Below are 14,579 nucleotides of genomic sequence, written 5' to 3'. Positions count from 1 at the left end.
TTTAATCAATAAGAGAGACAACTTAATAATTTTTTCCAGTATTAGAAAGAGAAATATTAACGGACGAATGGAAAATGCTACGGAGATCACATTTATAGACCCAATGTATTGGTGGGTCATGAATGGAACCTTGTGTACCACACATCTCTAATATTAGTGAGACCCAATGTATTAGTGGGTCGCGAAAGAAAAATGATAGGGAGATCATGAATTTTTTTTTACAAAATCGGATTAATCATAACAATCCCATATCACCCCAAAAAAAAAAAAATAATAAAGAAAAAAATAGAGATGATATGCAAGTTAAATGATAGAGTATGCATCTCAAATACAGGGCCGTAACCCGTTAATATTCCGGTGATACACAAGTTTTTCTAGTAGCAAATTTCCAAAATGATAACTGAAAAATGGGTCAGTTTGGATACGGGCCTGTACAGCCCACAAAGAATCTGGTTCCGTAAGTAAATCTCACGCAGAATCGGAGTCCCATTGAAAAACCTCAAAAGCTTGACAGCTGCTTGAAAGCCAGAAATCTTGGAATCTCCAAATACATACATACAAAAGAAGCTGAGAAAGAGAGACTTTACCATCAAGAGAGAACGGAGAACAGAGAACAGAGATGGCAAAGCAAGAACAGAACTGTGAAGGAAGCTCAGTCGTCTCTGATCTCATCAACTTCCTCAACGCTTCTCCCACTGCTTTCCACGCCGTCGGTAATAATCCAAATCTCTCTCTCTCACTCTTCTTTTCCATCAGTTAGTATTTTCAATCCAAAGTTGGTTGCTTTTGTTGGTTTTGAGTTTCAAATGTGGTTTTTTCAAATGCCTGACTTTGTAATCTGCTTCGATTTCTTTTGACAGACGGGGCGAAGAAGCGCCTGCAAAACGCAGGGTACGAGCCAGTTTCAGAAAGAGAAGATTGGAAATTGGAAGCTGGTAAAAAGTATTTCGTCACCAGGAACTACTCCACCATTGTCGCTTTTGCAATCGGTAAAAAGTACGACTTCATTTCATCGATTTTTTCCTTTGTTTTGTAGTTCAGTTCCGGCCTGCTTGCTTTCTTTCATTGATTTAAGCTCGGTTTTAAACTTAAAGATTCAGTTTTTCAGAAAGCTAATTTTGCTCATATTGTGGAGCTTATGTTTAGATATGTTGCTGGAAACGGATTCCATATAGTTGGTGCTCATACTGATAGTCCTTGTCTCAAATTGAAACCCGTCTCCAAGGTAATATCTTTTTCGTTGTTTTTGGTATTTGAATATAAGTATTAGGCAAATGATCTGATGAAAAGTGGACACACTTTGGAAACAAAATTGAACTTTGTTTTGGAATATGGGGGATTTGTGCAGGTAGCTAAAGGTGGGTACTTGGAAGTGGGTGTCCAAACCTATGGAGGTGGCTTATGGCATACATGGTTCGACCGTGACTTGACGATTGCAGGAAGGGTGATAGTAAGAGAAGAAAAAGATGGCTCTGTTTCTTATTCACATAAACTTGTCAGAATTGAGGAGCCCATAATGCGGATCCCTACTCTGGCAATTCACTTAGACAGGTAATCTTGCTGTGCTCAATATGTTATTCACACGTTTGATTGTTGAGTGATTTATGACTGGGACTGAAATATGCGTTGGTGATTTTTTATTTATTTATTTTCTGGCAATTCACTTAGACAGGTAATCTTGCTGTGCTCAATATGTTATTCACACGTTTGATTGTTGAGTGATTTATGACTGGGACTGAAATATGCGTTGGTGATTTTTTATTTATTTATTTTCTGGTTAAATTGTGCTCTCTTACCTTTGTCAAACTTTTGATATAGAAATCTATATTTTCATTGTCTTTTGTCAGGGATGTCAAAGATGCATTTAAGGTGAATACACAGAGTCATCTTCTTCCTGTCTTGGCAACATCAATCAAGGTAGTCTTGGACTTATGCACTTTTATAACGTTGTTATACCCACGCTCATTAGATATGTAATGAGCATGGTATTTAATTATTGAAGTGGAGTAGCTACTGTTTTTTTCTGGCAAAGTTAATCTTAGAATAGAATCAATATGCCTTCCTTTCTTTTCAATGTTGCTTTCTTTCACTCAATGAACTAACTTTTGTAGGCAGAGCTCAATAAAGTGGTTGCTGAAAATGGTCAGGCTGATAGCAATGCTCAGACTCATGGAAAGACATCTTATGAGAGAACCACCTCAAATAACTCAAAGCATCACTCACTTTTACTACAGGTTAATTTATTATGGAATAGGCTTTCTTTTCAATATTGGAGGATCAATTGATTTTTTGGTTGATTTCAAATTACATGAACGAGTTAGCTGGATAACAAGACAACTAGTACTCTTTTAGATGGTTTCAACTATGGGTATGCTTTTATGGTGATTATATTGTTTATCTTCTTTCTTTCCTTCCAGCTGCTTGCAGATCAGCTTGGATGTGAACCAGAACATATAAGTGATTTTGAATTGCAAGCATGTGATACTCAACCAAGCATAGTAGCTGGTGCCACAAAAGAATTTATTTTCTCAGGAAGGCTTGATAATCTCTGCATGTCATTTTGTTCTCTGAAGGTAAGAAATTAATAAAAAATTTATTTATGCTTTCTTCCTCTGCCAAGATTTTAATTGTCGGTTCGTACTTGTGTTCTCTGCAGTGCATTACCAGTATTGATTTCTTATATATATGTTTTCTTTTAGCAGAATAGAAAGTATATTGTATTATGTGGTTTCAATTTGTACCAGCTGATTCTTGTTTCTGGCCTTATTGTTTATTTGCAGGCATTGATAGATGCAACATCTTCTGAAAGCAACCTTGAAGATGAGACTGGTGTTAGATTGGTGGCTTTGTTTGATCATGAGGAGGTTGGATCTGATTCCGCCCAGGGGGCTGGATCTCCAGCCATGTTAAATACTCTTTCACGAATTACAAACTCCTTTACTGCAGATTCTAAGGTAATAAATCTTGGATGCCCTTTTAATTGTATGGTATTCTCGCCCTATTGGGTTTGTTTTGATACAAAAAAGGATCGTTAGTTGCTGCATTTCCTTGGCCATTTAGATGCGCAAATCATATACAGTGTATCATAGTAATGGGTCCAGTGCCTTACGACACGCAACAATGGTTGTTTATTAATAACTGCGTTTTAATCTGGCTAGCTTATTTTTTTACACTGCACTGATATCTTTCCAGCTGCTTGAGAAGGCAATCCAGAGGAGCTTTCTTGTGTCTGCAGACATGGCACATGCCTTACATCCTAATTACATGGTATGTTGTTTGATGTACTAATGAATTTTCCAGTGCTATTAATTTTGCTCCATGTTAATATAGGGATCCATTTCAGGACAAACATGAAGACAATCATCAGCCCAAGTTGCATGGAGGACTTGTGATCAAACACAATGCCAATCAACGCTATGCAACCAATGCTGTCACTTCCTTAATATTCAGGGAGATAGCAAGGAATCATAACCTGCCAGTCCAGGTCAGCCTCTCCCTATTTTTGGTATTCTGGTTTTGGAAATTTTACGGTACTTAATTTCTCAGATAACATAAAACATCATTCAGTACATGCACTCGATGCAAAATGCAAGGATAGTAGTAAGGAAGTGGAAAATTAAATGACTAACTGAAACCTAGCACACTTTCTGTTAGTGGTCCGGAATCAGTCTCTGGTGAGAGAGCTGATATGATAAAAGAATTAATGATGTCAGAGCTTTGCTTCAAATGCAGGATTTTGTGGTTCGTAATGACATGGCATGTGGTTCAACCATCGGTCCCATTCTTGCAAGTGGAGTGGGAATACGTACAGTTGATGTAGGAGCACCGCAGCTGTCAATGCACAGCATACGAGAAATGTGTGCTGTTGATGATGTGAAGTATTCATATGAGCATTTCAAAGCCTTTTTCCAGGAGTTCTCGCATCTGGATGAAAAGATTAAAGTGGATGCGTAGGTCTGCAGTCCTGCGTTCTTCATCTTCTGTGAAGTTCAGTTGAAAGGAGTCTGCCAGTTGCTCTTGTGGGGTCTTGCTCCCTCACCGATGGAAAACACAGTAGTTGACTTAGGAATAAGCACTATGAGTGGTTACTTTTGCGTTCATGCATTGTCCTATGCTTGGAGCATCTTTTAATTTATTTTGCTTAATCGTGCATAACATCTAAAATGTCAATCTCTGAAATTCTCACCGGATCCAGAAAGTAAATCATAAAAAGTGAAAAAGGCTTACTTATTGTTCAGCCTCTCCTACATTTTAACAACTACGCCCTTGCACTTGGAGATAAGCGAGTGTTCTTGCTGTTATATCTGTGGATTCTCTCGACAATTTCATCTCTGTCTAAATCCTAATGCCGTCTCATTATCCTTGTATCCTGGGGGCACATGATGCTAGTAGTCCAGCTTAAGGGTTACCCTCATGTCGCAAAATCAGGTATGGACCAACAAGGGCTTACCGGCATATAGAAAATTTGAGTTCAAGGCTAATTCATCAAAATTTGACATCAGAAAAGCTTTTTATGGTCCATAGGTGAGCAATATGCGCTGTAAGGAAAATCCCCACATGAGCTATGAGGGCTTAGAGCACCTAATAAAGAGCATCAGAAGTTCCAACTAATTTATGTTTAAACTAATATAAGCAGAGCAGTTTTTGCAGTACAAGTAACTGTACATAGTGAAAAGCATTGCACTAAACTATGTTTCAGTCGCACACCGTGCTATAAAATAGTGATTCCATAAATCTTATTTGACAAGTTACTCCTCACATTGAACTATCAAGAGTGAGACAACAGCCGGTACTTTCAGTTTGAAATTCAATAAAATAAGCAGAAAATCGGCACATTCAATTGTATATCAGGATGCAGATGGACAAAAATACTACAGTTTTTGGATAAATCATCCAAGTTGAAAAGGGACGGGACCCTTCTATGAAGAGAGCACTTTCTGAACCTCGATAGTGACCTCTTTGGGAGGTTTCTCGGCTTGCAGATTGGCAACAATGCCTTTCTGGGAATAATAACCAATAACCTGCAAGTCAAAATAATGAAACCCATTACAGAAAATAATGAAAAACAAAAGGAAACCATACAAAACATCACTTGGAGTAATAAACAAGAAGGTTGAGAATATATATAGCACTTGAACAGAAAACAAAGAAGATTTTGACAGGAAGCAAAGAATACAACATTTCAAAGAAGGATATCACCCCAGAAACAGTTGCTGAGATATGTCTGCACAACTATGTCCTACCAAATCCAATGTTTCAGGCACTTATTGCCTGAGGTTTTCAGATTATCTATCACTTAACTCACTACAGCTCTACAAGAGAACAAACAATAAAACAGATGCCTCAAAAACAAAAACAAAAACCACAAGTAACACAGATGCTTCAAAAAGAAAAACCACACACATACGCATCATCATCATCATCATCATTGCAACCTGAAGACAAATCATAAAACACATTTTGCACAAGAAAACCACCTAATAATAATATCACCATTCCAGAATGTAGATCATGCACAATTATACAAAAGGGATAACTTCATTAATTATTTTCTCATCCAAATTTTTCAAGACAAATGTAAAGAAGCCATACTGGTTCAGTTTGCTTGTGAAATGCTTCCAGCCTTGACTTGAGAACAGCTGCAGTATCATCCTTTCGTTGAATCAGAGGTTCTCCAGTTACCTTGAACAAAACAAGAACCAAGTGAAGAATGATTTTTCGGCACAAATTCATCTAAGAGCATAACTGAAGCTCATACATACAAGCAGATTGACATCCACTACTGGCTTACCTACTGAATATTTAACTTTCTCATTACACCTGCCATTAATATGCTGTTTTTGTTTCTAAAGCCAATGTTTCTTGCCTGTCTCTCTTTTGATATTCTTAGATGCATGAACAATGTTTTTCAAATCAAATGACCTAAAAACAGAAAAGAAATTTGCCTCCTTACATCATCAACACCAGGAGTCTTGGGTGGTGCAAATTTTGTGTGGTAGGTTCTACCACTGGATGGGTGTAGCCAGCGACCAGTAATCCTCTCTTCCAATATTGCGTCATCAATTGCAAAGTTGAGCACCTTATCAACTTTAGCTCCCTGCTTTTTCAGCATCTCATCTAGCTGCATTAAAATGAATATAACCATACTATTAGAGCATAAGGGCACACCAACACAAGACACTTTTGAACATGAGAAACTCAAAAAGTGTTGATTGCAACATATATTCAGATGCCAGAGAATGGAACACCTTCTCTGCTTGGACCACAGTCCTTGGAAATCCATCAAGAATGAAACCTTTTTGACATGAAGGCTTCTTCATTGCTTCATCAATGATGCCAACAACCAAGTCATCAGAAACAAGCTCTCCCTGAAAAACAGTTACATTATAACATATCAGCAATTCTGTGGGAGATAAAACAACACAGTACAAAGGAAAAATCTTATGGTATAAAAACATACAAAGATGAGTTTCTACCTTATCCATAGCCTCTTTAGCTTTAATCCCAAGAGGAGTCTTTGCAGAAACGGCAGCTCTCAACATATCACCAGTAGCCAAGTGGCACAAGCAATACTCATCCTTAATTATAGGTGATTGGGTACCTTTTCCTGACCCAGGTGGGCCTGCACCATACAACTTGTATGGTTACACACATGAAAACAGCGAAGGAAATAAAGAAAACACTCCCAGCATGAAACCCAGCACACTGAGAAAAATTTCTTAAAGCCTGGAAAAATTTGGTGCTTCATGTATCACCACTGTAGGAAGCAACATAGGAAAGACATGTCTAAAACTCATAGATTTCCCTATTTTCTTTTCAGGGAGGGAAGGCGGAAACAAGATCTCAAATTAAAACAAACACACTGATACACACAGGGATACCTACATGTGTATACAATGTATTATAGGTGGCATGCAGGCATGCCAGAATTCGTCAGCATGACATCCTTTGGGAACGAATGTCTCAGCATTTTACTGCATAACAGAGAATACAATAGGAAGAGAGAGAAAGAGAGATGAATAGACAATTGATCACCCTATCCGTCTACAGCTTAAAAAAATGAAAACAAACAAAAAAACCAGGATCAAACCATCAAAAGTCTAAAATCTCAATCACCATTTGGTTTATAGGTACTGAGAGCAAAAGGGCAATAACTGAAAGACATAAATGAACTGTCAACCGACAAAGAACAGACATAATTGAAATAAATCAAGCCACTTTCAGCAACCTTATTTTCTTCCTTAGTAATATGATTCCAACTATCCATAGGATTTTCCTACATTTTCTCAGTAACCAATCACAGGAAAACAATAAATCGAGGGCACAGTCGCAAGGACATCTCAGTCAGGAATGAGAACAAGACGAGAAACACATAAAATAAGCTAAAAGGCACCAAAATTTTGAAACATAAACGCATTGAATTCTCGGATCTGGGCGGCTATTAAAAATCAAAACTTGACAAAAAATTGAGAACAAAATAAAAGCTTTAAACTCAAACAACACGCATATATGCATATGAAAGAGTATAATGAAGGATGGATAAGTAGGGATTCACCAATGAGAATGAGGCGTTTGTCAGGCTTGGTGGAGCATTTCATACGACGAAGGAGCTCGGTCATGAGATCAACGGAAGGCACATCTTCCAAGTTGGCTGCCGCAGAAATGCTTGCCATGGCTGATTTTTTCTCTGTGCTTAGGGTTAGGGTTTTTTTTCACTCTGGAAATTACGCTAAGGGAGAGAGAGAGAGAGACGTTTAAGGTGAGGTGGTCGTTGTACTTGTTCGGGCTTCGGACGCTCCAACGCTTCAAACATAAGCAGCGGTTTTACCTACCAGGTCAATGAAATGACTGTTTTGTCCCTTGGATCTGCTATGAAAATCTGAACGAATGAATGGACAATTTTCATTTTTCTTTTTATATTAAATTTTGATAATTAAATAAAAAATTCTGAATGGGCAAATGGGGCATTGCTCTAAAGAGTCAAAAAGACAAAAGCATTGTCAAAATCTGATTTTCTTAAAATTCAAAAAAAATAGAGAAAAAGTCAAATTGTGAATTTTTTATTTTTTTTTCCTTTCTAATACATTTTGACATCATGCGAATCCGGCCTATGCTTCGGATTCAATCCATTGAATAATTAACAAACAAAGGTAAAGGTAAAAGGTCAAAAGAGAGGCAAAAACAAAAGAGAACTGATTTTGACACTTTTTTAAAGTTTTGTTCTCTGGGAAATCAGTTGCAGCTAGGAGTTGAGCTTACATGCCTTGCTTCAGGCATGAAGGGAATCACATTACAAACACTTGGCATATAATCTTGACCACAAACAGCTTTATAGAACGTGAAAATCGTCAAAAGCCTACATTGTACTACAATTTCTATTCTGCACAACTATAATATGATCCTAAGATCACAACCATTGCCAAATCCGCAGAACACAGATGTTAAAAATAAATTCAAATTAAGAGAAAGTGCAACTAGAAAGGTACATAGGGGAGTGTTCAACATGGTTCATATTGATAACATAAAACGCTACCAAGAAACTGTAGAACAAAACAGCATAAGGGCAACAACCCAGGATATATCCACATGTCCCTCAAGCACCAGAACATTCGTCAAAATTTAGTCGGTGTCTTCACTTCTTGATTTTTTCTTCTTCTTCTTGACATCGCTGGCAGCCTGTAGATCCTCTCCATTTTCATGTTTACTCTTCTTCTTTTTCTTCTGTTTGGCTGCTCCATCCTCCTCAACATGCCCATTATTCGCATCCTCCATGGGTTGATCCTCCTGATCCAACTTCCGCTTGTCCTTCTTCTTCTTCTTCTTTTCAGATTTACCCTCACCGGCATCTCCATTTGTAGTCTCAGCTGGTTCATCCACAGCCATATCATCACCATTAGCTGCAGCCTTTGACTTCTTCTTCTTGCTTTTCTTCCCTGAAGCTTCAGTAGGAACGTCTTCTGTCTCCATCTCTGTGTCTGCATAAGTTACATTAAAAGTATAATATAAAAATTACATGAAAAAAGGCAGGTCCATAACTAGGAGCAACAGCAAGATATTGTCCCAATCCTCATATTATATCATTGACAGAATTCATATGCCGCCACAAATATTGTATTCCTATGCTTGTACTGATGTGAAATGAAAAAATCTAGCACTATATTCTCTTGGTTACGCACCTTTGCTTTGAGTATTCTCGATTGCAGATTTCATGACATCAATGTTTTTGCGAGGTGCAACACCCTTGTCGTAAAAGTCAAGTCGCTCCTCAACTTGCTCACGAAGTTTCTCCCCAAAAACAGTAGTGCTACTATCTGTACCACAGAAGGTTACAACAAAATTATTTATGCCAAAAAAAAAACTGCAACGCATAAGAAAAGAAAAGTTAGCCAGCCAAATATTTGTATGAGGAAGGCTCAAACTCACCTGCAAAGCAATCAATGCGAGAAGCAATAGAGCACTTGTTTGCAAGATAACGAGCCATTCGGCCCTTGTTCCTTGCAGATGCTCGACCAATAAAAGATGAATGAAATATCAGTCCATATTTGGGTGTGTTTCCCCTGGTTTTTAATGCCCTGAGGAGAAGAACAAAAGAGTCAACCTAAGGACTTAAAAAGAATCAAGAGGATTTTTTTTTACTTGTTTCTTGTCATTCGGAAGTAGCAGGCCCAACTTTCATGTAACATCTTTAGGAAAGGCAAAAGTAAAAGCACCTGAAGAGAGCTTTCTCTGCGCCGAGGATCTGAAGGGTAGAAGAAGGGCATTTAGCCAAATTTGTAAGACTACCAGCATGAGAAATCAAACGCGCTCCAACTACTTCACCAATTAAGGAGGCCAAATTGGGTGCAATGTCATTCATTTTAGTAACCAGATAATCATAAAGCCTTTTCCTGTACTCAGATAGATCCATCACCCTCTGTGCAAATTGCTGAACATTAATCAAGTCAATTGGAGACAAATCCTGACCTGTAAAAAAAATTAAAACAAAAATAACAATAAGAATGATGAATAAGTTGATAAAGAAACACATAAATGAAAGGCAATACATCATGAAATTCTACCCATGGATGCTTTGGCAGCTTCTATAATCTCCTTTGCCTTATCTTCATCTCCAACAATGTCAGTCAATTCTGGAAGTTTGTCTTCAGACAATGTTGACTTGTCTTCTATAAATTTTGACACTTTAGCATAGAGATAATTGTCATTGACAATCTTCACCAATTCAGGAAAATGCCAAGAGTACCATTCTCTGCAGAGAAGTGACAAATAAGAATACACAAAATTATTATTTCTTTTCTTTTCTTTTCAATTTCATACCCAAGCTTTATCAAAATAACACAATTAACAAATTCTTCCGAAGGATATAACAGGTTGAATGTTTTGGAAATGGTCTAAGGTAAGAAATCATAATTCCAACTACTGAACTTATAATATGTGTAAATGCCAGTATCATACCTGACTCTCATGGAGAAGGAATTGACATCCTTATCAAGGGTATCTAGAAGGAAGATTGCTTGAATCACCATATTGTCAACTCGGTTCACATTGAACTTGACCTTGGCCCTGCTGTAACTGTGCCCTAGACCAAGCTGGGCTTTCTCTAAGTCCCCAGGCTAATGTGAGGAGAGAAGGAAAAACAAAAACAAAAAATTGAATTATGAAAAATGTTTGGATATTGTCTTCAAATATTAAGCCCACAAAAAGAAAAAAAAGCAAACAAGAAGAAGAAAGAAATTTACTGTGAAAAAATAGGATGTGTAGATAAGAAAATTCAAACCTTTAGGTCCTTGATAAACCTATCAAAATGTAGCCGCACTCCACGAATCAGCTCAAGGACAAAATCATTACTTTGGCAAGGAATTTTTGTCGCTTCAAAGATATGAGACCCGATCTTAGGTTCAGCCAACCCCAAACTGAACTTTGGCTTCTTACCATCCTTCACTTTTGGGAGATTAATTTCCAAAAAGTTTCTCAACTCATCAGTCATAACCCCTGAAATGCAACCAAAATTAAAAAGCAATACCCTTTTAGTTGACAGAACCTCACCAAAAACCAAATTAAAAGAGTAAACGTAATTTAAATACACCAAGCAACCCAAGAGATGCAAAAGTATACTTCAACTATAAACATTCTAATATATTATATAATCTATTAAGCTAGTTCCAATTTCACATATGCAACATGAGATACTCTAGCAAGTTTTTTAGGAGAAGAAAGGAGAAGGGAAAAAGTTGATCTTCAGTACCTCAACAGAACCAGTTAGACCATTTAAGCATTCCCCATATAGAAAACCCAAACAACCCAATCAGTAAAATCTAAAGCTCCAATATCTTCAATTTTTGCAAGGTTTTCAATAAACCAGGCAAAATGCAAACTGATTTAGTTGGGTCGAATTTGTGATCAATTTCTTGAAAGTTGAATGTGGAAACAAAAGCCTAATGTATGCATAAATCATTTCCCTTCATATTCCCATTCAACAAGGGATTAAAAACAAACACACAAGCAGAATGACATTCAAACTTGAGCATCCATGAGTCACCCCAACTAAGCACTTAATAAGAATCAAACAGAAACAGGGTCAATAAAAAAAAATTAAAAAAAAAAAACCTAATCAATTACATGCATAAACAAAACCAAAATCTAAACAAGCTTCATTTATCTACCTTCAGAGATTGAGTTGCATTGGTTAAGGGCATCGAGGGCAGACTCAAATGGGTGGAAAGCTGTGAGCTGGACCACCTTCCGAACCGGTTTAGGTCAGAAACGGAGCTCCGAACCGCGTCGGTGTTCTGACCGATTTCGTCGATGCCATGAGCTAGGAACAGAGAGTAGCCTGAAGCTGCTTCATAGAGCAGGTAAAGCGCCATCGAGCAGTCGAAACGCAGGCGTTTCGAGCTTCAACTTTATCCGTGGAACCCTCTCCTAGTTTCTCTAAAACAGTCAGTATCGGCGTTGTATAGAGAGGGAAGAAGAGCTGAAATTGGAGGGGGTTTAGGGTTTAGGGTTTTTTCAGCGAGGAGAAGTGGGCTTTGCTTATGTAGGTGGCGATAAGTCGTTCTGGTCCGTTGGATGTATATACCGAGCTCCACTCTTGGTGAATCCAACGCTTTGCATGACATGGAGGAGAAAAACTTTCCAGGCACGGGGATGCCAGGTAAGTAATCCACCTAAGTATCCCAACCCAATGAGCTTTTGACAGCTGTCAGCAAATAAAACTTGAGTTTAAAAAAAAAAAAAAAATTGAAGCCTGTTGCTCCTCCATCCTCCGCCTACTCTGCAACTTCACTTACACTCACCCAGAATAAAAAATCGACAGACAAACATCTAAGTCTTCTCTTCCAGACCGCTGCTCCGCGCCACATCCACCAACGTCGGCGACAAAGTCCACACCGCCATCATTCATCCTCTGCGTCCCTATCCCTCCTTCATGCTCCATCGTTGTTGGCTTCGTCTCCCTCTTCTCGTCGGCTCTCCTCACCTCTCTCTCTCTCTCAGGCCAACAACAGTGAGCGAGACGACCTTGCCAGCCTCCAAATTTGAGGTGGCTGACTTCAGATTTAGAGGCCAATATCTCCCTCTCTTTCTATCAACCTTTGATTTGGCTGATGCAAATAGAGAGAAAGAGAGGGAGGGAGGAAAGAAGAGAGAGAAAAAGAGAGGGAGGGATGAGTGAGAAAAAGAGGGAGTTTGATTTCAGAAAAAAAAAAAAAAAAAAGGGTTCGAGTTGCAGAGTACGCGGTGGATGAAGGAGCAAGAGGCGACAAAAAAAAATTTCCCCAATTTTTTGTGGGTGACAGCTGTCAAGAGCTCATTGGATGGGGAACTTAGGTGGATTTCTTATCTGGCATCCCCCAGGAAAGTTTTTCTCCCTATTTGGGGCTAAACTCAAATTTTCCATTTCTAAAATGTAATTATTTGGGTTTTACCTCAATCTCAAACTGTTTTTTCCCTCAATTTTTCATATTCAAATTTTAAGTTTACAACTTCATTAAATTGTTTAAGAATGGTTTAAGTCAATTTTTTTAAAATTGATAACTTTTCTTCATTTAATCTTTTTAAATAACTTCATAATTAAATTTTTTTAAAATTTGACTTAAAAAAATTGAAATTCCACAAATATAATTTTTTGTACATTATTTGAGAAATAGGTGGGTATTTATAGAGTTTGAAGTGAGTTTTGGGATTGAATTTGATTTAGATTAATTTTAAAATATAATTTTAACCTTTGGATTTAAATTTCAGCTGTTTGATCTTTTTTTTCACGGTTAAAGTAGCTTAAATTTAATCTAGATCGTTTATGGAATATAAAATTTAAAAAATGGGGTTGTTTGAATCGTGTTGGAATCCAACGGCTACATCAGATGCGTGCGGCACGTGGAGCGAGGAGGTTTGCAGTAGCAGCGTGGGCCCCTTTCATAGTTGCTTGTACATGGCATGCATGAGCTTTTAGTGGGCTTCACCGAAAAAAAATTCCAATTTGATTACTAAATTGTTATCACAATAGATAGGAGTTGGACTGTCTTACAAACCACGTAATTCTTCAAGTATCCTCCTTAACCAAGTTGTCCAAGAATCTAGTTTTATATGGCAGAAGCAAACAGATTGATATTCGCTACCATCTCCTGCGCAACCTCACAAAGGATGGAACAATTGATTTAATCTACTGCAAAAGTGAAGATAAGGTAGTTGATATTCTAACCAAGCCTCTCAAATTACCGGCATTCTCGAAGCTAAGGAGATTGTTAGGAGTTTGCTATGTGAAGGATATTGCTTGAAGACAGAAGCTATAGTGCATGTTGAAGGTTTCTCTCTAAACTAATTGTTCAAGGAACATTTAGTTTACGGGAGGGTGTTAAGATTTTATCTAGTTACAACAGTTGTTTTTAATTAAATAAATTGATTATCCTATTCTGTAGGAAGTCATGTTGCACGTTGTTATGTTTACCAAGTCTTTAGGAGTCTCCCAGTAGTGGAGCACTTGTCAGTAGTGTCAATAATGGATTAAGTTAGTAGGAGTCATGTCCTTGAATTTAGCATAATATGGTGATGTAACGTTCTATTTAAGTTCAACTTTATCAATATACAAATTACGCTTTTCAGCACCTCTTCTCACATGTGTTTGGATTTTAAGTTTAACTCTACATTTTCGGCCCATCAGAAATCTTCCATCAAATGGGAAATGTCCGGCAAAATATACACGGGTTTCAACTAAACAAATGTCATATTATTCAAGAGTAACAAATGGTATAGTAATACTTGTTCTACAATCTAGCTAGTGGTTTGAAAAGTGCGACTCAATTGTTTAATTATTGATAAATATATGGCAATATAATTTGATGCAAATTTAACGTCGCAATGCCGTAGAAACATTTTCATGTGGTGAGGGAAGGTACACAGTACCAAGTTGGTCAAAGAATTTTCATATATAATACACGGCTAGATAAATACAACCAGAGGAAAACTACAACTAAAAAAACATGGCTGAGAAGGCAATCAGAGTCATTTTTTGGTTTTAGATATTGGATTCAGAAGAAAAAAAAAATTTTAAAAACTAGAAAGAGAAAAATAAAATCATACAACAT

At 37.5% G+C, this 14,579-nt stretch overlaps 3 protein-coding genes across 3 annotated transcripts; 1 reads left to right on the top strand and 2 right to left on the bottom strand.

Annotated features, from left to right (window-relative positions):
- Positions 1 to 356: 356 nt before the first annotated feature.
- Positions 357 to 4,237, top strand: LOC103338038 (Zn-dependent exopeptidases superfamily protein). The gene is made up of 11 exons (XM_008241217.2): positions 357 to 713; positions 861 to 996; positions 1,147 to 1,225; positions 1,349 to 1,551; positions 1,848 to 1,917; positions 2,112 to 2,234; positions 2,418 to 2,573; positions 2,781 to 2,954; positions 3,193 to 3,267; positions 3,344 to 3,484; positions 3,733 to 4,237. Exons 1-11 carry the CDS (start codon positions 620 to 622, stop codon positions 3,952 to 3,954), a joined length of 1,473 nt encoding a protein of 490 aa, XP_008239439.2. The 5' UTR covers positions 357 to 619; the 3' UTR covers positions 3,955 to 4,237.
- Positions 4,238 to 4,712: 475 nt separating this feature from the next.
- Positions 4,713 to 7,801, bottom strand: ADK1 (adenylate kinase 1). The gene is made up of 6 exons (XM_008241218.3): positions 7,556 to 7,801; positions 6,477 to 6,622; positions 6,249 to 6,368; positions 5,954 to 6,121; positions 5,593 to 5,682; positions 4,713 to 5,021 (listed from the first exon to the last, which is right to left on the bottom strand). The coding sequence occupies exons 1-6, from the start codon at positions 7,671 to 7,673 to the stop codon at positions 4,920 to 4,922; spliced, it is 744 nt and encodes a 247-aa protein (XP_008239440.1). The 5' UTR covers positions 7,674 to 7,801; the 3' UTR covers positions 4,713 to 4,919.
- A 638-nt stretch (positions 7,802 to 8,439) lies between these two features.
- On the bottom strand, positions 8,440 to 12,009 carry LOC103338040 (nucleolar protein 56-like). The gene is given in 9 exon segments (XM_089041338.1): positions 8,440 to 8,975; positions 9,177 to 9,311; positions 9,424 to 9,572; positions 9,711 to 9,963; positions 10,059 to 10,246; positions 10,453 to 10,610; positions 10,775 to 10,989; positions 11,661 to 11,741; positions 11,744 to 12,009. Coding segments are annotated over 9 exon segments (1,656 nt in total). The 5' UTR covers positions 11,865 to 12,009; the 3' UTR covers positions 8,440 to 8,619.
- Positions 12,010 to 14,579: the final 2,570 nt, after the last annotated feature.

The sequence above is a fragment of the Prunus mume genome, linkage group LG7 (genome assembly GCF_029339155.1).
Source record: "Prunus mume cultivar Tortuosa linkage group LG7, ASM2933915v1, whole genome shotgun sequence".
In the NCBI taxonomy this organism is placed as follows: Eukaryota; Viridiplantae; Streptophyta; class Magnoliopsida; order Rosales; family Rosaceae; genus Prunus; species Prunus mume.
Note: the sequence above shows the minus strand (reverse complement) of the source record. Positions and strands in the feature narration are given on the sequence as shown.